The sequence below is a fragment of the Myotis daubentonii genome, chromosome 9, assembly GCF_963259705.1.
Source record: "Myotis daubentonii chromosome 9, mMyoDau2.1, whole genome shotgun sequence".
NCBI lineage: Eukaryota > Metazoa > Chordata > Mammalia > Chiroptera > Vespertilionidae > Myotis > Myotis daubentonii.
Window position 1 is genome coordinate 16912650 of NC_081848.1, and position 19502 is coordinate 16932151.

General features: G+C 45.0%; 1 protein-coding gene across 1 annotated transcript in view; it reads left to right on the forward strand.

Annotated features, from left to right (window-relative positions):
* The first annotated feature begins 14839 nt into the window (after nt 1-14839).
* The window catches only part of POU2AF2 (POU class 2 homeobox associating factor 2), a 40097-nt gene continuing 35434 nt past the window's right edge, over nt 14840-19502 (forward strand). Inside the window, exon 1 of the mRNA XM_059710958.1 lies at nt 14840-14948. Within this exon, the coding sequence (XP_059566941.1) occupies nt 14939-14948 (10 nt within the window). The 5' untranslated portion in view covers nt 14840-14938. The remainder of the gene's footprint in view (nt 14949-19502) is intronic.

Genomic DNA, 19502 nt, shown 5'->3' on the forward strand with positions numbered 1-19502 from the left:
CTCCCAAACCAGCTCAGTTCATACTGAGTGTGCAACAGGGGGAGCATGCCTAACATTTCCTTGGGTCAAAGGGAAATCCCACTGGTTCTGAATCATTTCTCCTTGGCCAGGGGTGAAGTTTTCCTTTTGTAACTCCTTCTTCACATAAGATGCTTCAAATCCCTCCCCCTCTTCCCAGGGGCTTGCTGGGATCCAGGACTGTGAGGTGACAGGCCGTGCACAGCGGTGGATGAATTGGTGGGTGCATTGGTGGGTCCTGGGACCAACCACTGGCTCCATCCCTTATCCTCACCAAGCCTGGCTTCTTCCCCACTTCAAACACCCCAACAGCTTTGTTCCTCTAGTTCAGTGGTTCTCAACCTTGGCTGCACATTAGAATCACCTGGGAATCTTTAAAATCCTGATTTCTGGGCCTTATCCTCCGGAAATTCTGTTTCTTTGTTATGGGGTGGGGCCACAACATTAGTAACAAAGAAACAGAATTTCCGGAGGATGAGGCCCAGAAATCAGGATTTTAAAAAGATTCCCAGGTGATTCTAATGTGCAGCCAAGGTTGAGAACCACTGTGTTAGGCAAAGTTAAGGTCACAATTGATGGCAAGGAAAGTAACTATAGGCTGACAGAAGCCATACCTGGTGTCCAGGCCAAAGTGGGGACTCACACCAGTGAGGTGCACTTCCCCTTTGGTCCTAAGAGAATGAATCGGAGCTGCCAGAGGCTGAGTATTGAAACTCAATCAGTCAGGACAGATGTGGCCTCTAGAATAGCTCCACAGATGTTCTGATATGGAGCCTGCTCTGAGAAAGTTTTAATCAGCATGAGTTTTAGAATCCTTGGTGGACTTTGAGTCTACGCTAAGAAGGCTAGCAAGGGACGTTTAGGCCAATCGTAGTCCCCCACTCTCACCTCATACTGCATAGAAACCTATTAAGACCTAATGCCATGTGGCTTTTTATAAATTGCTTTTGATTAAAATAATTGCTGTTGGGAAAAAATTCGTGTTTTATACCAGAAACTTTCATAACTGCCCCGTAATAAAGGTATATCCAATTTATACTATAAACCTTTCTTTTAGAGAGCCCTGTGTCCCTTTTGGGACAAATTATTTTTAAAAGGCTTATAATGAGTATATTTCTTTGTCTCAGTGGCATATGGACATGACGTAGTTTTATTTTTTTTCTGATTACTACTGTCAACCAAGCTCAATCCAATCTGCCCTTTGCATTCCTTAGTGGCATCCTAGGTAGATTTCAAAACTTTTCTGTTATTTCCTAGTATTAAAACTCAGTGCAATTGAAACTCCATTTACATATCACATTCTCTCCTCCCATTAGCACTGCTTGGAGTTTAGAGAGGAAGATGCCAAGGGAAGCTCTAGCTGCCTTCCCTCTCCTCCCTTCAAGGCCCACTCTCTCAGTATGTTGGCAAGAGGAGGCAGACAGAGGTGTCTGCAATTTAACTGGCCCTTGTGGTTCCTCTCCCATTGGCGGCTCGCTTCTTAGGGTAACACTAACAACCTATAGACACCCCCACATGATTGGTGTTCAGATACCTGCCCTCGAAGAGTCCCTGTGGGAGCTCTTGTTGGAGCTACTGGGCCTCTGCCCAGCACACTCCCTGACTCCGGAGATGTAGCTCTGGTCCTACCCCTGCCACCCCTCCCCCACAACCTCCACCATCAGAGGACCAGGCCGCAGCACCGTGGCCACTCATTCCCAGATATCCTGTCCTCCAGAGAAAGTTCTTTTAAGTGATACAAACCCAGCTACATCCCACCGTGTCTTCTGGGCCTATAGGAGACACATGTGTCCTCACCAGGACCAGCCCTCTCTCCGTCCCACCATCTCCCAGCCTCCTTTTCCTGCTCAGATGGGAGAAAATGGGATCTGTGAAGGGCAGATCAGCAAGTCATCCAGTTAGAGACCCAGGTTCCCATCTCCTCACTTCCGGTTTCTACAGGCCATTTTCCTGAAGCCTCCCCAAGTTGGGCTTTGGCATGAAGAAGGGACCACATATAACTCACCCCTCTCCCAGGGGGTGGGGAAGAAATCACTTCTCACCACAAATACTGCACACCCAGGGGTTCCCCCACCCCTCCTTCACTCCCTCTGTAGTTTTTCTGTATACACTTGGGGGTTGGGGGGTGGGGCAAGTAAGTACCTGAAGAAGGTGACTTCCAGGGGCCCCCATGAGTTGGTGGCTCTTGACACAAAGACGGGTAATTCCTGCCGGTTGTTTCAGCCGTGGGCCCTAGAGCCCGTTTTGAGATCACTCCACATCCTTTAGCAGGCGTCAACGGAAAAATGCACACGCTTTACAATATAAAACAAGAAAGGCAATATTTTCACCACAGAATCTGTCTGTCACGGGTGAGTGAGACTGCGTGTCTTTTTGCGTAGGCACAGAAATCCTCTCCTATCCAAAAACCAAGTCTCTCTCTTGTGAACCGGTCAGGAAGGGAGGACCATTCTCCAGCCGAGGAAACCAGCAGCTGCTTTCCTAATGGGGACCAGACCCACGAGGCTGCAGGACCCTCCGGTGCCTCCTGACACAGGAGCCCGGGGGATTCCATTTATTTCCCCTCAAGTCCCCACTTAACCCCAAAAGTCAGTCCAAAAGCTACTGACTGGAGGGCAAAACTGAAGGACATAAAACACAGACATGGAGAGAAAGCTAAGCAATAAAGAGAGTTGTGGGCAACAGAGTCGAGGTTATTCCCTTTGTGATTTTTGGGTAGACCCCTGAGTAGATGTGAATTTTATTTTACAACTTGACATAGAGAACGGACGATTAATGTATCCAGGGGGCCCTTCACAGTTCTGCACCCCCACACTTACTCAGTGACTTGATACCTTCACAGTCCCTTCTGTCTGTGAGGAAAGAGCTGGTTCCTGCCCCAGCTGCTGGAACTGAAGGCACACACTGGAGTAACCATACCCAGCAGATACAAAACATGCCGCCGCAGTGTCTGGCCATCATAAGAGCCACTGATTAAATCTTTTAAATCAAACCGATTTCAAAAGTGTTATATCTAGCAAAGTCTCCAGACATGGAAAGAAAAAATAATGCCCCAAAGATGATGGGTTCCAAGGGAGGAAATGCCCATAGCAGGCTGATGGGGGCAGGGAAGGGGAGGGGCGGGGCAGGCAGGAACAAAGGGAAGCAGCCAGCCTTGGGCTGAAACACTGGTGTATGGTCTGGAGGCTCTGTGTCCAAGGATATGGTCAACTGGAAGAAGTTCAAGACCAGAAGAGCAGGCCAATAGTCTTCTCCCAGCTTTGTGGTCAGAAGTAGAGCCCTCCTTGGGAGCAGGAGGCATGGAATACCAAGAGAAAAGAGTAGAAAAGATGTAAACTGATATTTTTTTCACCAGGGCCGGTGAGATGGCAGATTGATCCTACCAAGGACTAAAATTTTCTTGGCTTGATCTAGTATGTAACCTGAACAGGCCTAATAGATAACAGCCATGCTACCACAGGGTAACAATCCTGAAGCAGGTCTCTTTGGTTATGCCCATTTTACAGATGAGGAAACTGAGTCATGTGTCTTATCTAAGTTTACATAGTTTTTAAAGTGGAGCCAGGTTCAAACCAACAGATCCAGCGCCTGTGCATGTAACCACTTGGCTCTGCTGCCTCACATGAAGGAGAGCGGAGTTCCCACCCCAGGATTTCCCAAAGAATGTGTGAGGCTCCAGGGCAATGGAGAAAAGCTTGGAACGTGGTTAACCTCCTCCAATTAGCAGCAAAGGGCAGGGGGAGGAGACAGAGGAATAGGCAGGGAAGTTAGGAAATGACCTCCTTCACAGGCAACCATGGAAAGAACTGATTGACTCCCAGGGTTTTCAGGAAGAAAGGAGTCCGTTGCTTCCATATCACTGCAGTTCCCCCCAAAATCCTTGCTATTAACCCAGCTGTCAGAGCGAGCCCTTTGATAAACTACGGATTGGCTTGAGTCACCACCTAGTGGCTGAAACTGAAAATACTCGCAAAGGACGTCAGGGAGGGAGAATCAGAGGGAGGGAGGGAAACAGATCTGTCCAAGGCAGGAAGAGAAAACAGAAAGCAAACATTACCCACACCCCAAGCCTTTCTCTTCTCCCTGTAGCCTCTAGCAGCACATGAACATATGTCTTTATTTATGCAGGCTTGTTCAAGGTTATCAGGAACAAAGCAAGAGTTAGAATCCAGGAGACCTCAACTCCAGACCCCTGTCACTTTCTCTCCAATAGACTGAAAAATTGTGCCTCCTAAATCTTTTCCCAGAACTGAAAACCATGCTGGATATCTGGGCACCTTACTCAACATTGGGAATAACTCACAGGAGTTATTGGTGATAATGAAGGATTAGAAAAACAAAGAGAAAATAGAACAGTTTCCAAGGAGCTTATACAAAAATCTCAGAGTCATCAAGAGGAGGGCCGTAGCATGCACTGGCTTCAGGAGTTATCCTTGATGGTTATCCCTGAGGGACCTGATCCAGACCAAGGCAGCTGACCTGAGACTGAAATATGACACAATTCTGTGGAGGAGGGATGGGCAGGTAAGGTCAAGTCCCTTAACAGAACTCTGACCTAGGTCAGGCATGTGACAGCAGAGAGTTATGAGAAAGGGAACAGCTAGGAGGTGCAGCTTGAAGGCATGGGATGTAAGTCCAGCTGCCGGAATTCTGAGCAATGTTTTGTACACCTGAGGCTGTAAACTGGTCACGTCAGGTCAGGGTGGCTGGAGAGAGGGTTTGTGGTAGGAGCCAGCCCCAGGAAACAGGGCAGCTGTCTGGGCTTCCCCGTCTCACCTCTAGAGGCGATGGAGACATGCCAGGCATGGAAGAGATCAGACAGGAGACGGGTAAACAGACGAAAGTAGATTTGGGAAGCAGCCAGATGTAGTGATAGACCCTTGACCCTAAAGGAACCAGGATTTTTCCTAAGAATGTGCCTCCAGGTGTCCCTTTCTGTCCTTTGTCTTTATTACATCCACTCGGTAAGCACTCCCGCTCCTGCAAAACAGAGCATTCAGACCAGGGCAAAGAATGGTATTGCTCCTATTTTATTTTATTATTTTACTAGAGGCCCGATGCATGAAATTCGTGCAAGGGGCTCGGCCCTCCAGAAGGTTGTCTGGAAGGACATCTGGAAGGTCATTTGGCTGTCTGGTCTAATTAGCATATTATGCTTTAATTATTATAGACGTATTGATTTGAAAGAAAGAGAGAAACATCAATTTTTTTTGTTCCACTTATTTGTTATTCCACTTATATTCCCTCTGGGGCTCTAACCCAGAACCTTGGAATATCCAGACAATGCTCTAACCAACTGACTACCCAGCCAAGGCCAACATTGCTCCTATTTTAGCCTCAAGAATTCTGGTACTCAGATCCATCTGGACTGGATTTCAGTCCACTCCTTCATCTTTGGAGGAGTCTCCACGCTCAGGTCCCTAAAGCTCCAGTCTCCCCTGGCTCTGTTCTCTCTCGTCTAGTCTGGCTCACCTTTATTCCCCCTTTTCAGGGTTGGTTCTGTCCTTGGGGAAGTGCGGCTTCTTCACCTATTGCTCTGAGCTGAGCTCAGCGCTTAGACTCCCAGTGGTCAGATGGCCTCACTGGTCAGGGTCATCGCGTCAGGGGCCTCTCCACTGCATGTCAGGCCCCTGCCACAGCGGCCACACCACGGTCTCTCCTTCCTTCAGAGGCTCGGGCCACAGAGGAGCTGGTTCCCAGCACCATTCAGGGTGGAGGGGTCACTCCCAGATCTTCATCTCCTTGTCAGACAGAGCTGGTTGGCATCCCTGCGGTCAGTAAAGGAACGAGCCTTCCTCTGTAGCCGTGAATGGCATCCCCTACTTATGTGTTTTCCCCGTTGTGTTTGCTTGAAAAGCTAACCTGCGGTAACAAAGAGACCTTGAATTATAGTGGCTCAAAAATAAAGTTTCCTTCTTGCTCATGTGACAGTTCAGAAAAGTTACAAGCCGTTTGCTGGGCGGAGTCATTCAAGGTCTCGTCTATTTTACCTCCTCCCTGTGTTGTAGAGAACTCTCCTACGTTCAGTGGATATCTGAGCACTTACTATTTAAAAGCGGCTGGGTCACATTTCACGAGAGATGCAGTCTCCGCCTCCTCAGAGTCCTGATCTAATGGGAAGACAAACAAGGACACGAAGAAGTGTGTCCGGAGAAGAAAAACAAACTCAACAGAAGGTCTGTAGGGGTGAAAAGAGGGAGGCGTCACCTTCAATTCAAGGGCAACAGCAGAGCCTTCACAGAGGAAGTTGTATGTGACATGGAATTTGAAGGATAAATAAAATTGTAGTAGATAAAAAGAGGATAAAATGTTACCCGTGGAGAAAACAGTATGAACCAAAGCTTAGAAACAATAAAATGCGGAAAGTCTAGGGAGCAGTGAGCATAAGCACATAGTGTATTAGCAGAGCAAGGCTGGGGGGCGGGGAGGGAAGAGTCTCATTGTAGAGGAGGAATGTGTAACCAAGCCTTCAGGTGCGGGGGAGGGGGATGGCGGATCTTTTGGGGTTTCAAGTTGAAGAGTGAATGGTCCGAGCTCTGAATTTGCTGAGAGAGGTAGGCTAAAGGGGGAGGTTGGAGATGAAGGAACTAAAAGGAAACTACTACTCAGTCGGGAGGAGACAACCCTGTCTGCAACCAGGTTACAAGTCAGAGAAAGGAGCCGGGAGGGAAGCCCACCATGGGGACAACACAGATGAGATCTGACACCTGTTCGCATGTCGGCAGTGAACGGAGAAATACCACACAACTCAGAGCGGGCACGGTTCAGCTCTCAAAAAATGGTGCGGCTGAGCCACACATGCCAGTCATTCACTTACTCCCGCCTTCCCCACTGAGCCAGGAGCCCCCTAAGAGAATGGACTTGTAGTCGCCTCACACACAGTAGGGATCCATTTGAAGAACTGAATGAGAATGAATGTGTATTCCTTCCTCGAGGGAAAGGTTGGCAGCTTGGAAAAGTGAATACTCTGCCACACAAAATCAATGAGTTCTTTCTTATTTCGTGGATTCTGAGATACCCATGTTTTCACATCGCAGCATCTCTGAAACGGAGTGATCCCTGCATCCAAGCAGGAGTAACAGGAGTAACGGCTAGTTGTCACTGCCTGACAGGCAACTTGGTCGTAGCTGCTCATGCTGCCACCTCAGTTGAGGTTAGTGTAAGGCGACCAGGGAATTTAATCCTCCAAACCAAGACTCTTTGGAGAGTGAAAGGGGACACCAGCCAGACGGGATGCCATGACAAACGTGGGACTGTCCCATGCAGACGCGGGGAGGGGGCCACCTCAGCCATGCACCCACCTTGTAGGTACCACGTATTTTGGATCTAAATGTCATTCAAAGTGTCTTCAAGGAGAGGACACTGTGATGGCCTTGAGGGTCACACCTTGAGGGTCACACTGTCATGTCCACAAAAAGCATAGAAACTGCAATGGGACATGAATTGGATATTAGGAAAGCAAATATTCATTTTTGGAGAAATGCCCCCAATTCCATATTTTCTTACAAAGCAAAAATTAAGTAGATACTTCAAGTCCACAGAGATGTGTGACATTTGGGGGGTGGGGGGAATACATTGCAAAAACATATTTTTGATAAATATATTTACATGCCAAACAATGTGACTAAAAGCAGGAAAAATCATCACAGCCCTCAAAATGGAAGACAGAAATGTCAAACCAAGAGGTTCTGTGACCATTTCCTTCACCAGGACTGTTGTCATTGACCTTTTAAATGGCCACTTCTGCTTTCTTTCTCAATGGCACACAAAATCGTGGTGTGTTTTGCTATCCTTGGCGCTGTAACTTCGAAAGATACAATACCTTGTCCAGATAAATGCAAAGACCATCCTCATCATCGCAAACCAGGCTGTACCTGACAGTAAATGTCTGCCAGGGCCCTGTATCAAGGCCTCTCCCGTCCTCCCAAGGTGTGCTTCGGCCAACATCAGGCCCGGCTCCTGCCAGAAAGCGAGACTCTCTGAGTGGGCTTACCTGCCCCTCATGCCCAATAAAGGTGAAGGAAACCCCTAGGCAGATCAAATCTACTGTCGACTTCTTGATGTGTACCGTCAAGCTCTCCCCGTCAACAGTCACATTCAGGATGCCTAAGGATATAGGAAGCTTATGATCCTAAATCCTGGCATTTTGCTAATCAAGGACTCTAGTTAGGAAGAGGGTTTATTTCAGTCCTCCCACCAGTGCTTCCACCCCTCCCCACACCATAGTTAAGGGACTCAGAGCCTCTTCCACTAAAGAAAGGGCATGAGAGTCAGAGGTGGGGGTGGACGGGCATCCACCAGCTGCACCACCACATCCGCTCACTTAGCGATTTCCCTGATCCCTAAATTCTTTCCTAATGGGTGCTGGGAATGGGCTCATGAAACTGACTGGTATCCTTACGTGCAAGATTCAGGGTCCAAGACCCTCTTCAGGCCCTATGCACTGCTGCTCAGCAAATAAACCCATCTGCCTCCCCTGCCACAAAGAGCAATCTCATTGCTTCCTGGAGGGGCCAGTGGGTGTCACCGAAGGGTATGAGAAATCAAGTAAAATCCCCAAAGGCTTCCTTAGGCCATCTCACTCATCCTCTCCCAGGGCTAGGGGTCAGCCTACCCCAGCATGCCCTTCCAAAGGCAGCCCCCTGGGGCAGACTTCCAGGCCCCTCATCTGTAACTCCATCATCTGTGCCTGTGATACCAAACAAAATGTCATGGTGGAGCCTGGCCAGGTAACTCAGTTGGTTGCAGCATCATCCCACACACCAAAGGGTTGAGGGTTCAGTCCCGGATGGGGAGCATGTGGATCGATGTTTCTCTCTCACATCAATGTTTCTCTCTCTCTCCTGTCTTCTCTCTCTAAAATCAATAAAAATATCCTGGAGTGAGGAATTCTTTTAAAGTTTAAAAAAACAAAGTCATGGTGTACTTAATCATTTTTCCAGGGGTGGTGATCTAGAAGCTAGGTCTAGCATAGTGAATTTTCCCATGCAAATTAAGGAATATAGGCTGCCTAATCTCCAATGTTTTTTCCAGTGGAAACTCTGCATTATCGACATTTGATTCTTCACCTGAGTGTCCACATGTCAAAAGGCCAGAGTATTTGCAAAACAACTATTTTGGGATTCCAGGGAAAGCTTGTGGCCATGAGACTGGCTGCGTGTAGTAGAATCATAAGAAGTGGCCAGGACGCCTACTATCAATGCCAGACAGGCCCCTCCAAATGACAATTCGGCTGGTTTCAAGTGGCCACATCTGGCATCTTCCCTGCTCTTCACGGTGCCTCAGGGCAGCCTCTGGCTCTGTTCTTGAGCCATCTTCACCCTCGAATGGCAAACTCCGGTGGTCAAGGCCCTCCTCCCTGCTCAGTCTTCATCAGGATGACTATATTCCTCCCCACACACACTCCCCCAATGAACTATGAAGCTAATGGAAAGACCCAGAAACGTGCCACTCCCTCAAGGGTGCCTGAGCCACACTGATCTTCACATCTCTCCAGGTGTGGGGAGGACAGAAACTTCCAACTTCCATCTGCATGTGAGAATTCCACTGGGCCCACTGGGCATGTGCTTGTTTATGCCTAAAAGGAAAACAAGTGAGCAAGTTCTCTACTCACAACACTTCTGACACCGAGCTTGTGGGTTTTCTCACACCAAGCAATTCTCCAACTCTTGGCAGAACCTGCCTGTGTGTCCTCCAATTAAACTCAATTCTGACACTAACCACCCAGAGTTAGTGTAGACCCCACAGATTAAGGGCTCAGTCCCGTAAGACGTCCTCCCCACTTCACATGCCAATCACAAGTCCCAGGTTGTCCCATGTACTCTGACCACTCGGCTATAACTCAGGAGTTCCCATGACAACCTCCTCAGGTTCAATAATTTGCTAGAACTGTTCACAGAACCCAGAAAAAGAGTTTACTTGCTGTTAACTGATTTATTATAAGGGATTCCACCAGGACTAGCCAAATGGATGAGATGCATAAGGCAGGGGATACAGAGCTGCCATGCCCTCTCTGCATCTCTGTGTATTCACCAACCTTTAAGCTCTCTGGAGACTATAGGTTCGGAATTTTTATGGAGGCTTCACCTTATAGGTATGATGAGTTGTTAACTTACTCTCCAGTCCCTCTCCCCTCCTGGAAGATGGGAGGCAGGGCTAAAAGTTCCAAGTGGCTAACCTGCTGACCAGCCTCCATCCTGAAGCTACCCAGGAGCTGCCAAGTGTTACCTCATGAGAACAAAGACACTCAGTCTCCCAGGTCATTCCAAGGGATTGAAGAGCTCTATGGAAGTAGCTGGAATCAAAGACCAAATATTAGGGGGGAAAAGATGCTCCTAGCACTCTTAACGCTTAGGAAATTACAAGGGTTTTAGGAGCTCTGTGTCAAGAACCAAGAGCAGAAACCAATATCTATTTCTAAGTTTGTCACAATGTCATTCTTTTCTGATGTAAGAGGCAGCTCATGTGCTACTAGCACTTTGCTCCCCTACTTCCCAGTAGAATCCTCTCCCTTCCTCTTCTCCTTGTAGTAAGCTGTCCCTGAGCCCCTGTGCACCGTGCGAATGGAGCCTGGCATCGCCCAACCCACGGAGCCGCTTACTGCTCCCTTCAGCTCTCCCTCATAGAGAGGCCTCAGGAACAGAAAGCCCTGGCACAAAGGCAGGGTGGGGGAAGCAGAGGTGCCTGCTCCTGGGTCCCTCACACTCCCCTCCACAACCACCCCTCCCCTCCCCCATGTCTGCCAAGCTGTCAGGAGCTGCCAACCCACACAGCAGGTGCCCAGCCACGGAGAAGACGACACAGAAACTTTGTGGTTGGGAGTATCTGAGGGTTGTTCCTGATACAAGGGGAAGGAGATGAATACTAATCCTGCCTGTGCTCTGCGGGTTTGTGTTTACTCTACCCAAACCTGCCTTGTTTCCCCCTCAACATGCTGCCCAGGCCACCACTATCCCCACTGAGACCCAACAGCCCGCTTGACTGCACATGTGCCCTATTTCAGAACCCACCAGCTACTGAAGCCGAAGGGACAACACCCACCGCCAACCCACATCCTTCCAGCAACCACCAGCCACTCAAATCTGCAGAAAACGTGTTTCCTTGGCCTATGAAAACAACCTTTCCTGGGATTTTTGTAAATGTGTTTAGTTCTATGTAAACAATTCTGGAGTTCTATGCAAATGAAGCAAGTGTATGGAGGGTGTTTTCAGCACAAGCACACGGACCTTTTGCAAATCAATTCCTCAGCTTCCATGCATTTCAGCTCTTCTGATGACATTTAACATCTGCAATGCTGCTGCGGGGTGCTAGGCATTTCTGCATCAAACTTCCTCTAGAAAATCATTAGTCTTTGGGGTACAGGAACGGTCTACAGGGCAATGGTTACAAAGTCTTCAGTGTTGCATTCAGTTTGTGGAAATATGAAAGGGTTGTACTTAATAACATTTCTTTACAAGGAAAACTGGTGGGATGCCCTCGGCTCTGTTTTATCTGCCATGTACTGCTTATACCCGAAGACCGCTGTCGCTGCTGGGTTCTATGGCAGGGTTCAGCATGGCTGGCACTCACTGGGGACCCACTATGCTCACAGCCCCATAAGCACAGTCAAGTGCTGTGGGAATACAGAGAAGCAGAAAGAGACTATTTGGCTGGGGATGGTGGACGGATATGCAAACCACTGACCAGAATGGAAAGCAGCATGAAATCAGCGTCATTTCAAGTAAGAAACACCATGAAATGGTCCATCGAATCTACCCTGGTGCAAACTATGTGGAGAAGGCAGCATTAGTGGTGAATCTGGAAAACCACTGAGTTCTTAGATAGAGCCAGAGCAGGGGCCATCAACCCTCCGTATTTATTAATAATCACATGGGTGGCAGTTATTCCATTTCTGGGCATTTGTCACAAGAAACCCAAACCGCTAATTCCAGAGAATATCTACCCCCTTTGTTCATTGCAGCATTACTTATAATAGCCCAAGTGCCCATCAGTAGATGAGTGGGTAAAAAAGCCGTGGTACCTTCACACAATGGAATATTACTCAGATATAAAAAAAGAAGAAAATCTTAGCTTTTATGACAGCATGGATGCACCTGGAGATGGTTGTGCTAAGAGAAGTAAGCCAGTCGGAGAAAGACAAATACCATGTTTCACTTATATGTGGAATCCAATGAACAAACAGTAGCAAACAAAATATAAACAGACTCACAGATACAGAGAACAGACTGACAGCTATCAGAGGGGAAGAGGTTAGGGGGTCTTTGTAAAAAAAGTGAAGGCATTAAGCAAAAACAGCAGCACACAGACATAGACACAGACAACAGTATGGTGATTACCAGAGGGAAAAGGGGATGGGGGAAGAGACTAGAGGGTACAGGGGGAATAAATGGTGATGGAAGGAGACTTACTTGAGTGGTGAACACATAATATACAGATGATGTGTTATAGAATTGTACACCTGAAACCCATGTAATTTTATTAACCAATGTCATCCCAATAAATTCAATTAAAAAAGAATCACATGGGTGGGAAGGGCAGGGATTTCCTTTAGAAATGTAGCAACTATAAGAGATGTATTCTATCAGTCAGAGAAGTGCCTACACAAAGCTCTCAAATCTGCCTGTGCATTAGAGCACCCCAGAAACTCATCAAAACTGCAGATGTCTTTCCCAATGAGCAGAGGAGCAGGTCTCCAACATCTTGCTCTCAGAACCCCTTTACTTTCTTATAAATTATTGAGGACCCCAAAGAGCTTGGTTTTAATATGACTTATTAAAGTGTGAATAAATTAAAATAACTAATTAATTTAAATGCACTTATTACATTAGAAATTAAAACTAAGAAATTTTAAAATATTTATTAGTCATTTAAAATAACAATAATGCACCATTTACATATCCACAGAGATAATCTTATAATAAAAAAAATAACAGTGCTTTTCAAACTGAAAAAGTTACTGAAAAAGGTTGGCACTGTTTTACAAATTTGTGAATCTCCTGAATGTTTGGCTTTGTGGAAAACAGCTGGCTTCTCTGCTTCTCCAGTCAATCTGTTAGTCCATCACAAGTCAGATAACCTCTAGAGACCTCCCCTGTACATTCCTGAGATGATGAAAGAATAAAAGGCAAACTAATTTGTTAGGAAATTAGCTTGGACTTTGCAGATCTCCTGAATCAGTCTCTGGGACCTCTGGGTATCTCCGGAATGCACTTTGAGAAACAAGGTTCTCTAGATGTTATGGTCTGAAACGGGGTTGGGCATGTGACTCAGAGCCAGGTTGGAGGACCAGGAAGATGATACCCATCTGAAGTCCTAAAATGTCAAGTGTTACACAAATCCAGTCAGACTAGAAAGGGGTCCGGGAACTCACTCTGTTTAGGACCAGGAGGCAGAAGCAAAATTAGGTTAAACAGCAATTGTGGGTAAAGAATGAGAAAAATGTCAGAAAATACCTAAAACGTGACTTCTTTTCATTTTGCTATAGAGGCGTTCACAACACTGACTGTACATCAATATAGATCCCCTTTCCCCCATTTTCAAATCATTTTCACTTTTCTTTTTTTTAATATATTTTATTGATTTTTCACAGAGAGGAAGGGAGAGAGACAGAGAGCTAGAAACATCGATGAGAGAGAAACATCGATCAGCCGCCTCCCGCACATCTCCCACTGGGGATGTGCCCGCAACCAAGGTACATGCCCCTGACCGGAATCGAACCCGGGACCCCTCAGTCCATAGGTCGACGCTCCATCCACTGAGCCAAACCGGTTTCGGCCATTTTCACTTTTCAATTACAGTTGACATACATTATTATATTAGTTTCAGGTGTATACCCCCTTGACTGAACATTACATAACTTACTAAGTGATCAACCCCAAAAATGTCACACCCATCTGACATCATACATACTTATTACAATATTATTGACTATATTCCCTGTGCTGTGCCTATTTTGTAACTACCGATTTGTACTTCTTAATCTTTTCACCTTTTTCACCCCTCCCCCAACCCCCTCCCATCTGGCACCTGTCAAAATGTTCTCTGTAACCATGATCTGTTTCTGTTCTGCTGGTTCATTTATTTTGTTTTTTAAATGCAATTGTTGATAGGTATGTATTTATTGCCATTTTATTGTTCATAATTTTTTATCAAAACAATGCCCTCTTTTAAAATATCAGAAAGTGTGGCTTAAAATACAGCTATCTTGAGCCTCTCTTCAAAAGATTCTGAATTAGAACAGGATAGAGACTAAGCAAAGGTATTTCTAACCAGCTACACCAGTGGTTCTGCTATGGAGCATATATAAATATGTATTATATAGTTTATACATAATGAAAAGGCTAGTCAATTATATTAAAATGGCATTCATTTTTATTCTGATTCCCAAACAAAAACGTTTTCCTAGGATTCCGCCTATATCTGAAAGACACCCAGCTTTTAAAAATCATGTACCCATAATCTAAGTATTACAGGCACAATACCTACATTTTGAACAGGGAAATATGGGCTTTTCATACATTTTATTTTTGTAAAACCTAACTAAATTAAAGGGATAGAAAATGCCACTGCTATTCATAGACAAATAATGGATTCCTTGTTTACATAATAAACTTTTAAAAGCGTGGGCTCCTAATGGAAACTCATTGTTACTGAATAAAAATCCTCTTAGGGAGGAAAAAAGTACCTTCATATATAATCTACAGTGGGGATGCAAATTGCAGAGAAACAGACACCAAGGATTTGCATTTAATAAAATCTAAAGCAAGTCATTTCAGAAGCATCACTACCGTGTACAGAGGCCTTTCCTTCAGGACCTGGCTGAGCTTGTAGGAGGCCAGGACCTTTACCCACGAGAGCAGGCCGCTCGCTCACCAGAAACCCTGCATCCCGTCCAGAAGGGAATTCACCAGGACCATCAAGAATGGAAGGTGGTGAGTCAGCGTTGATTTTTACAATTTTTATAAAGCTTTTAATAATGCTTATGTTTATTTTTGGCATCATAAAGTCATAAATGAAGCTAAGAACAAGAAGAAATATCCTTAACCCTGGCTAGAATATGAAATATAAAAATATGAAAACATACATCAGACACCAACAATTTAGTACTCTTGGTAACATTTCATAATTCCAGTCACATATAATCCTTAATTGTTAGATTTCCTTTTGCTGCATAGAGTTTAGGTTGGCATTAATCTGAAAGATCAACTCTATTGAACATTATTTTTATAAAATGAGGACTTGGATATTAAAGCATTCTTTTTCAGTCTAGTGAAATTTTATGTTAAATGTAATGACTTCCAGTACACCCATTGTTATAAGGAAAGTGCAAGAGAAAGAGCCACATATATTCAGAACTTCAAATATCTTTTACTCATGCATCTTGCTTTGAGCTCTTAAGCTAAGGATGAAGGTCTTCCCACATACATGTAAGGGAGAACCTGAGCCGTTATTTCATGAATTCAAACTTTACACAAATCTTTCTCAGCTTGTTCACTCTGAAGACACGGATGTTAGTGTCAGCAGAGAGGAAAACCCAAATTTGAGATGAAAAAGTGAGCATTTTAAATGTCAATAATGACAGGAACTATTTCAAATATGCCTTGGGCAGTAGCTTGGAGGAAAAACTAATATTATTTTAAAGCACCACAGCTCTTCAAAGTCTGATCTCAAAAGATAAGGAGACAGCCAGAGCCACACAAGCTCCTAGGTCCTGCAGCATGGAATTGGTTATTGGCAGGAATGCTAAGTTTCTGGATCCAGCTATGAGGCTCTAAAGGTGCAGAGCAGGGCTGTTGGGGTATTGGGAGGGGGGGCTGTTGGGGTATTGGGAGGGGCTGTGGATAGGAGGGGCTGTGGATGGAGGCCTGCTACCTGGGCCAGCCAAACTGACAAAATCCTAACAGGTGAACTACTTTGGCTTCACTTCTTTAAAAGTTTTGGTCTTTATTTCAAAAGCAGTATATATTATTTTCTGCTCAATACTTGATATTTTGAACATTTCTAGAGAAGTTGCTGAATGTGCCTTTCCTTGTGTCCTCCTGGAGGTCCCCCATAATAAAACTAATATGATACCATTTCCCAGATCAGACATGGAAGCACAGACGCTGAGACTTTCGAAGGTGTAGACCTACCACTATTATTCCTGGGCAGGTATCTGTCTCCTGGTGAGGAGGTCTGCCCCTCAGCAAGGAAGGCAGAGCTGGGCTAGTGGCCTGAGAGGGCCCCACGGTGCCAGGGCTGCCCCTGAGCCAGGTGGTGCACTGACACACTGCCTTGCCACTGGATTGTCCGGACCTCATTCTCGGCACTTTCCTGACAGACAGAGAAATAAAACCAATGTGGATGCTGTCCACCAGTAACTTGTCACTTAGGATTTTTATGCTGCTCTGTCTTGAGTGAGAGTGTGCCTATGTTCTGTTCCTTGAGAGTATACAGTGCAGGGAGAATTTATTTATTATCTTTATTTTTAATCCTCACCTGAGGGTATTTTTATTGATTTTAGAGAGAAAGAAAGGGAGAAAGAGAGAAACATTGATGTGAGAGAAATATCAATTGGTTGCCTCCCATGTACGCCCCAACTTGGATGGAACCCAAAACCTAGGTATATGACCTGACCAAAAATCAAGCCCACCACCTTTTCTGTGTATGGGGTGACACTCCATGCAACTGGGTCACCTGGCCAAGGATCATCTATTATCTTAATTTTGGCATTGTCTAATGATGTAACTCAAAACATAAGTTACTATTTTCTAAAGTTATGAGATGAGTATTTGTTTTATTCTTTTTCTGTTTTGAACTATCTCTTTATTCCCTTATGTCTATAACAAGCATGCACTTAGAGACTCTAAAGTTTTGAAAGCAAGAAAAAGTATTCCAGAGAATGTCATAAAAAATAGGAAAATAAGGATGTACTTCAGATACCATAAATCAGTGGTCAGCAAACTGCGGCTCGCGAGCCACATGCAGCTCTTTGGCCCCTTGAGTGTGGCTCTTCCACAAAATACCATGTGCAGGCGCACACGTACAGTGCGATTGAAACTTCGTGGCCCATGCGCAAAAGTTGGTATTTTGTGGAAGAGCCACACTCAAGGGGCCAGAGAGCCGCATGTGGCTCGCGAGCCGCAGTTTGCAGACCACTGCCATAAATGTATTCTATATTTAATAACAAAAAAAGGTTTATGAATCACATACATTTAAAATATTAAACTCCAAAATACATGACTTTTACTTAATGCAGAAACTGTTTAATTTTCAAAAATAAGGTTAAGGTAACCGCACCATTATATCTACTATGGGCCAAATTATTCAGCAAAGTGAACGGGAATAAGGAGAGGGCATGATTGAGACAATTTGGTATATATATATATCAATATCACAATACCACAGTACAATTTTTTTCAAATTCTAAAGAACAAATAGATTCTTATTGATAAATTTGTGTTGTTTTCTCTCCGGAAACTTGTCTTTGTTTTATCAACAACTGATCTGAATGCAAGCTGGTACCTAGAGTATTTGAATAAAAACTCAAGTGTCTCCAGGTTTATACAGGTGTGTAGTCTTTAAATAGACACAAAACACAGGGAAAATAATGTTTGGGAGTAGGAATACTGGTAACATTTTAAACTCTAAATATCACTGCACTCCAAAAAAGGAGGGCAGGGAAGTTAAGCCACTCTGAGAATTCTCAAAAACGTGAAGACTATTCCAGATGATAGTTGAAAGAATGTGTACTAGGTCCCATGGCTTAGTTAAACTTTATTTTAATTCACCTTAGGTGCTGGGAAAAGGTTGGTCTTTGCTTTTTTGTGCCACTGCTTCAGAACATGGCTTATCCCCACGGCCGCTGTTTTCTCACAACCAGAGAAAGGGTGTCGTTGCCACCTCTCACAAAACTGCTCCCTGTGCGCTCAAAAAGGTCTGCACCTTTGCAAACCTTGTGGCCTTTCTGGGCCTTCATTTTCCTCAACTTCTCTAAAGCACTTTATTTGCTCCACAAGTTTTTATTGAGCACCTGCTAGTTATTTCTCTTTCTCTATGGGCCCTCTTTCTTTCATTTCTCTGATGCTATCCTGATGGTACATTACTCATATTTCTGATCCCCGCCCTCCACCCCCTGACCCCCTGCCTTCCCCTGAGAACCAGAACTGTAGCCTTTTCCCCATACTCAGCGCTTGGATTTCTATTCCTCTGTTGCTGCAAAGTCTTCCTTGGAGAACTTCATTTTCATAGCTTTCATTACCATACCTTTAATGATGTTTCTTAGATGTACAGTTCTAATTCTTGTCAAAGTTCCTGCCCTATATATTTTATTTTATTAAGCCACCACAATTACACTAGCTCTTTACCCTTTCTGCACATGCCTTGCTCCTTCCTGCCTCTTCTTTTGCTCATGTCATTCCTGATGTCTAAAATGCCTTTCTTCCTCCTCCCATCCCATCCACAACCTTCTAAATCAGTGGTTCTCAACCTGTGGGGTGCGACCCCTCTGGGGGTCGAATGACCCTTTCACAGGGATTGCCTAAGACCATCAGAAAACACATATATAATTACATATTGTTTTTGTGATTAATCACTATGCTTTAATTATGTTCAATTTGTAACAATGAAATTGGGGGTCACCACAACATGAGGAACTGTATTAAAGGGTCGCTGCATTAGGAAGGTTGAGAACCACTGGTCTAAATCCAACCCAAGTCCCACCCATCCCTTCCCACAAAAAAGTTTATCAACAATGCAGAGTGTACTCTTCCCCTACCTTTCACGTGTGAATGTCTTATTTCTCTCACTAAAATAGGATCTCTTTGAGGACATCTGTTATATGTTCTAAACTTATTTTGCATCCCCTGTGGCATATAGCCCCATCCAACAAGTCTGTGCCAACTGGAATGTAAGACTGATTGTTTTATGATAAAACTTCAGAAGTGTTGATCTGGTTGTTTACCATCCCATGAACTTTATCCCTCTATTCATTGCTATGTGGTTATTTGTTAAACTTATTTAGAATAGGTGTAATTCCCCTAGGCTTTTTGGCATACACATAAAGCATAAGTAGATCATTCAGCTTGAAATCAGCAATTAAAAAGCCTTCAGAAAAACAGTGAAGCCAAGACTCTGCAAACACACAAAGGATCCAGCCTGGACCTCTTCAGCTTCCACCTCCTCCTCGCAGACCTTAGTCCACACCTGCCATCTACCAGTCATCGACCTTTATGCTTAGCCAGGATGCCTCTGTTAGAGTTGGCCCCCACCTCCGCAGGAACCTTATCCAAAGTCCTTACTCTTATGTATGCCTGTGGTTCTCATCAGAATCACCAGGAAGACTCATTAAACAATGGATTTCTGGGCCCCCACCGCTAAAGTTTCTGATTCGTTCATCTGGAGGAGACCCTGAGAACCTGAATGTCCCAGCTTCTGGCTGATGCCCTTGCTGCTGGTGCAGAGACCACACTTGGAGGATTACTGGGTGTATTCTTACTTAGGTGCCG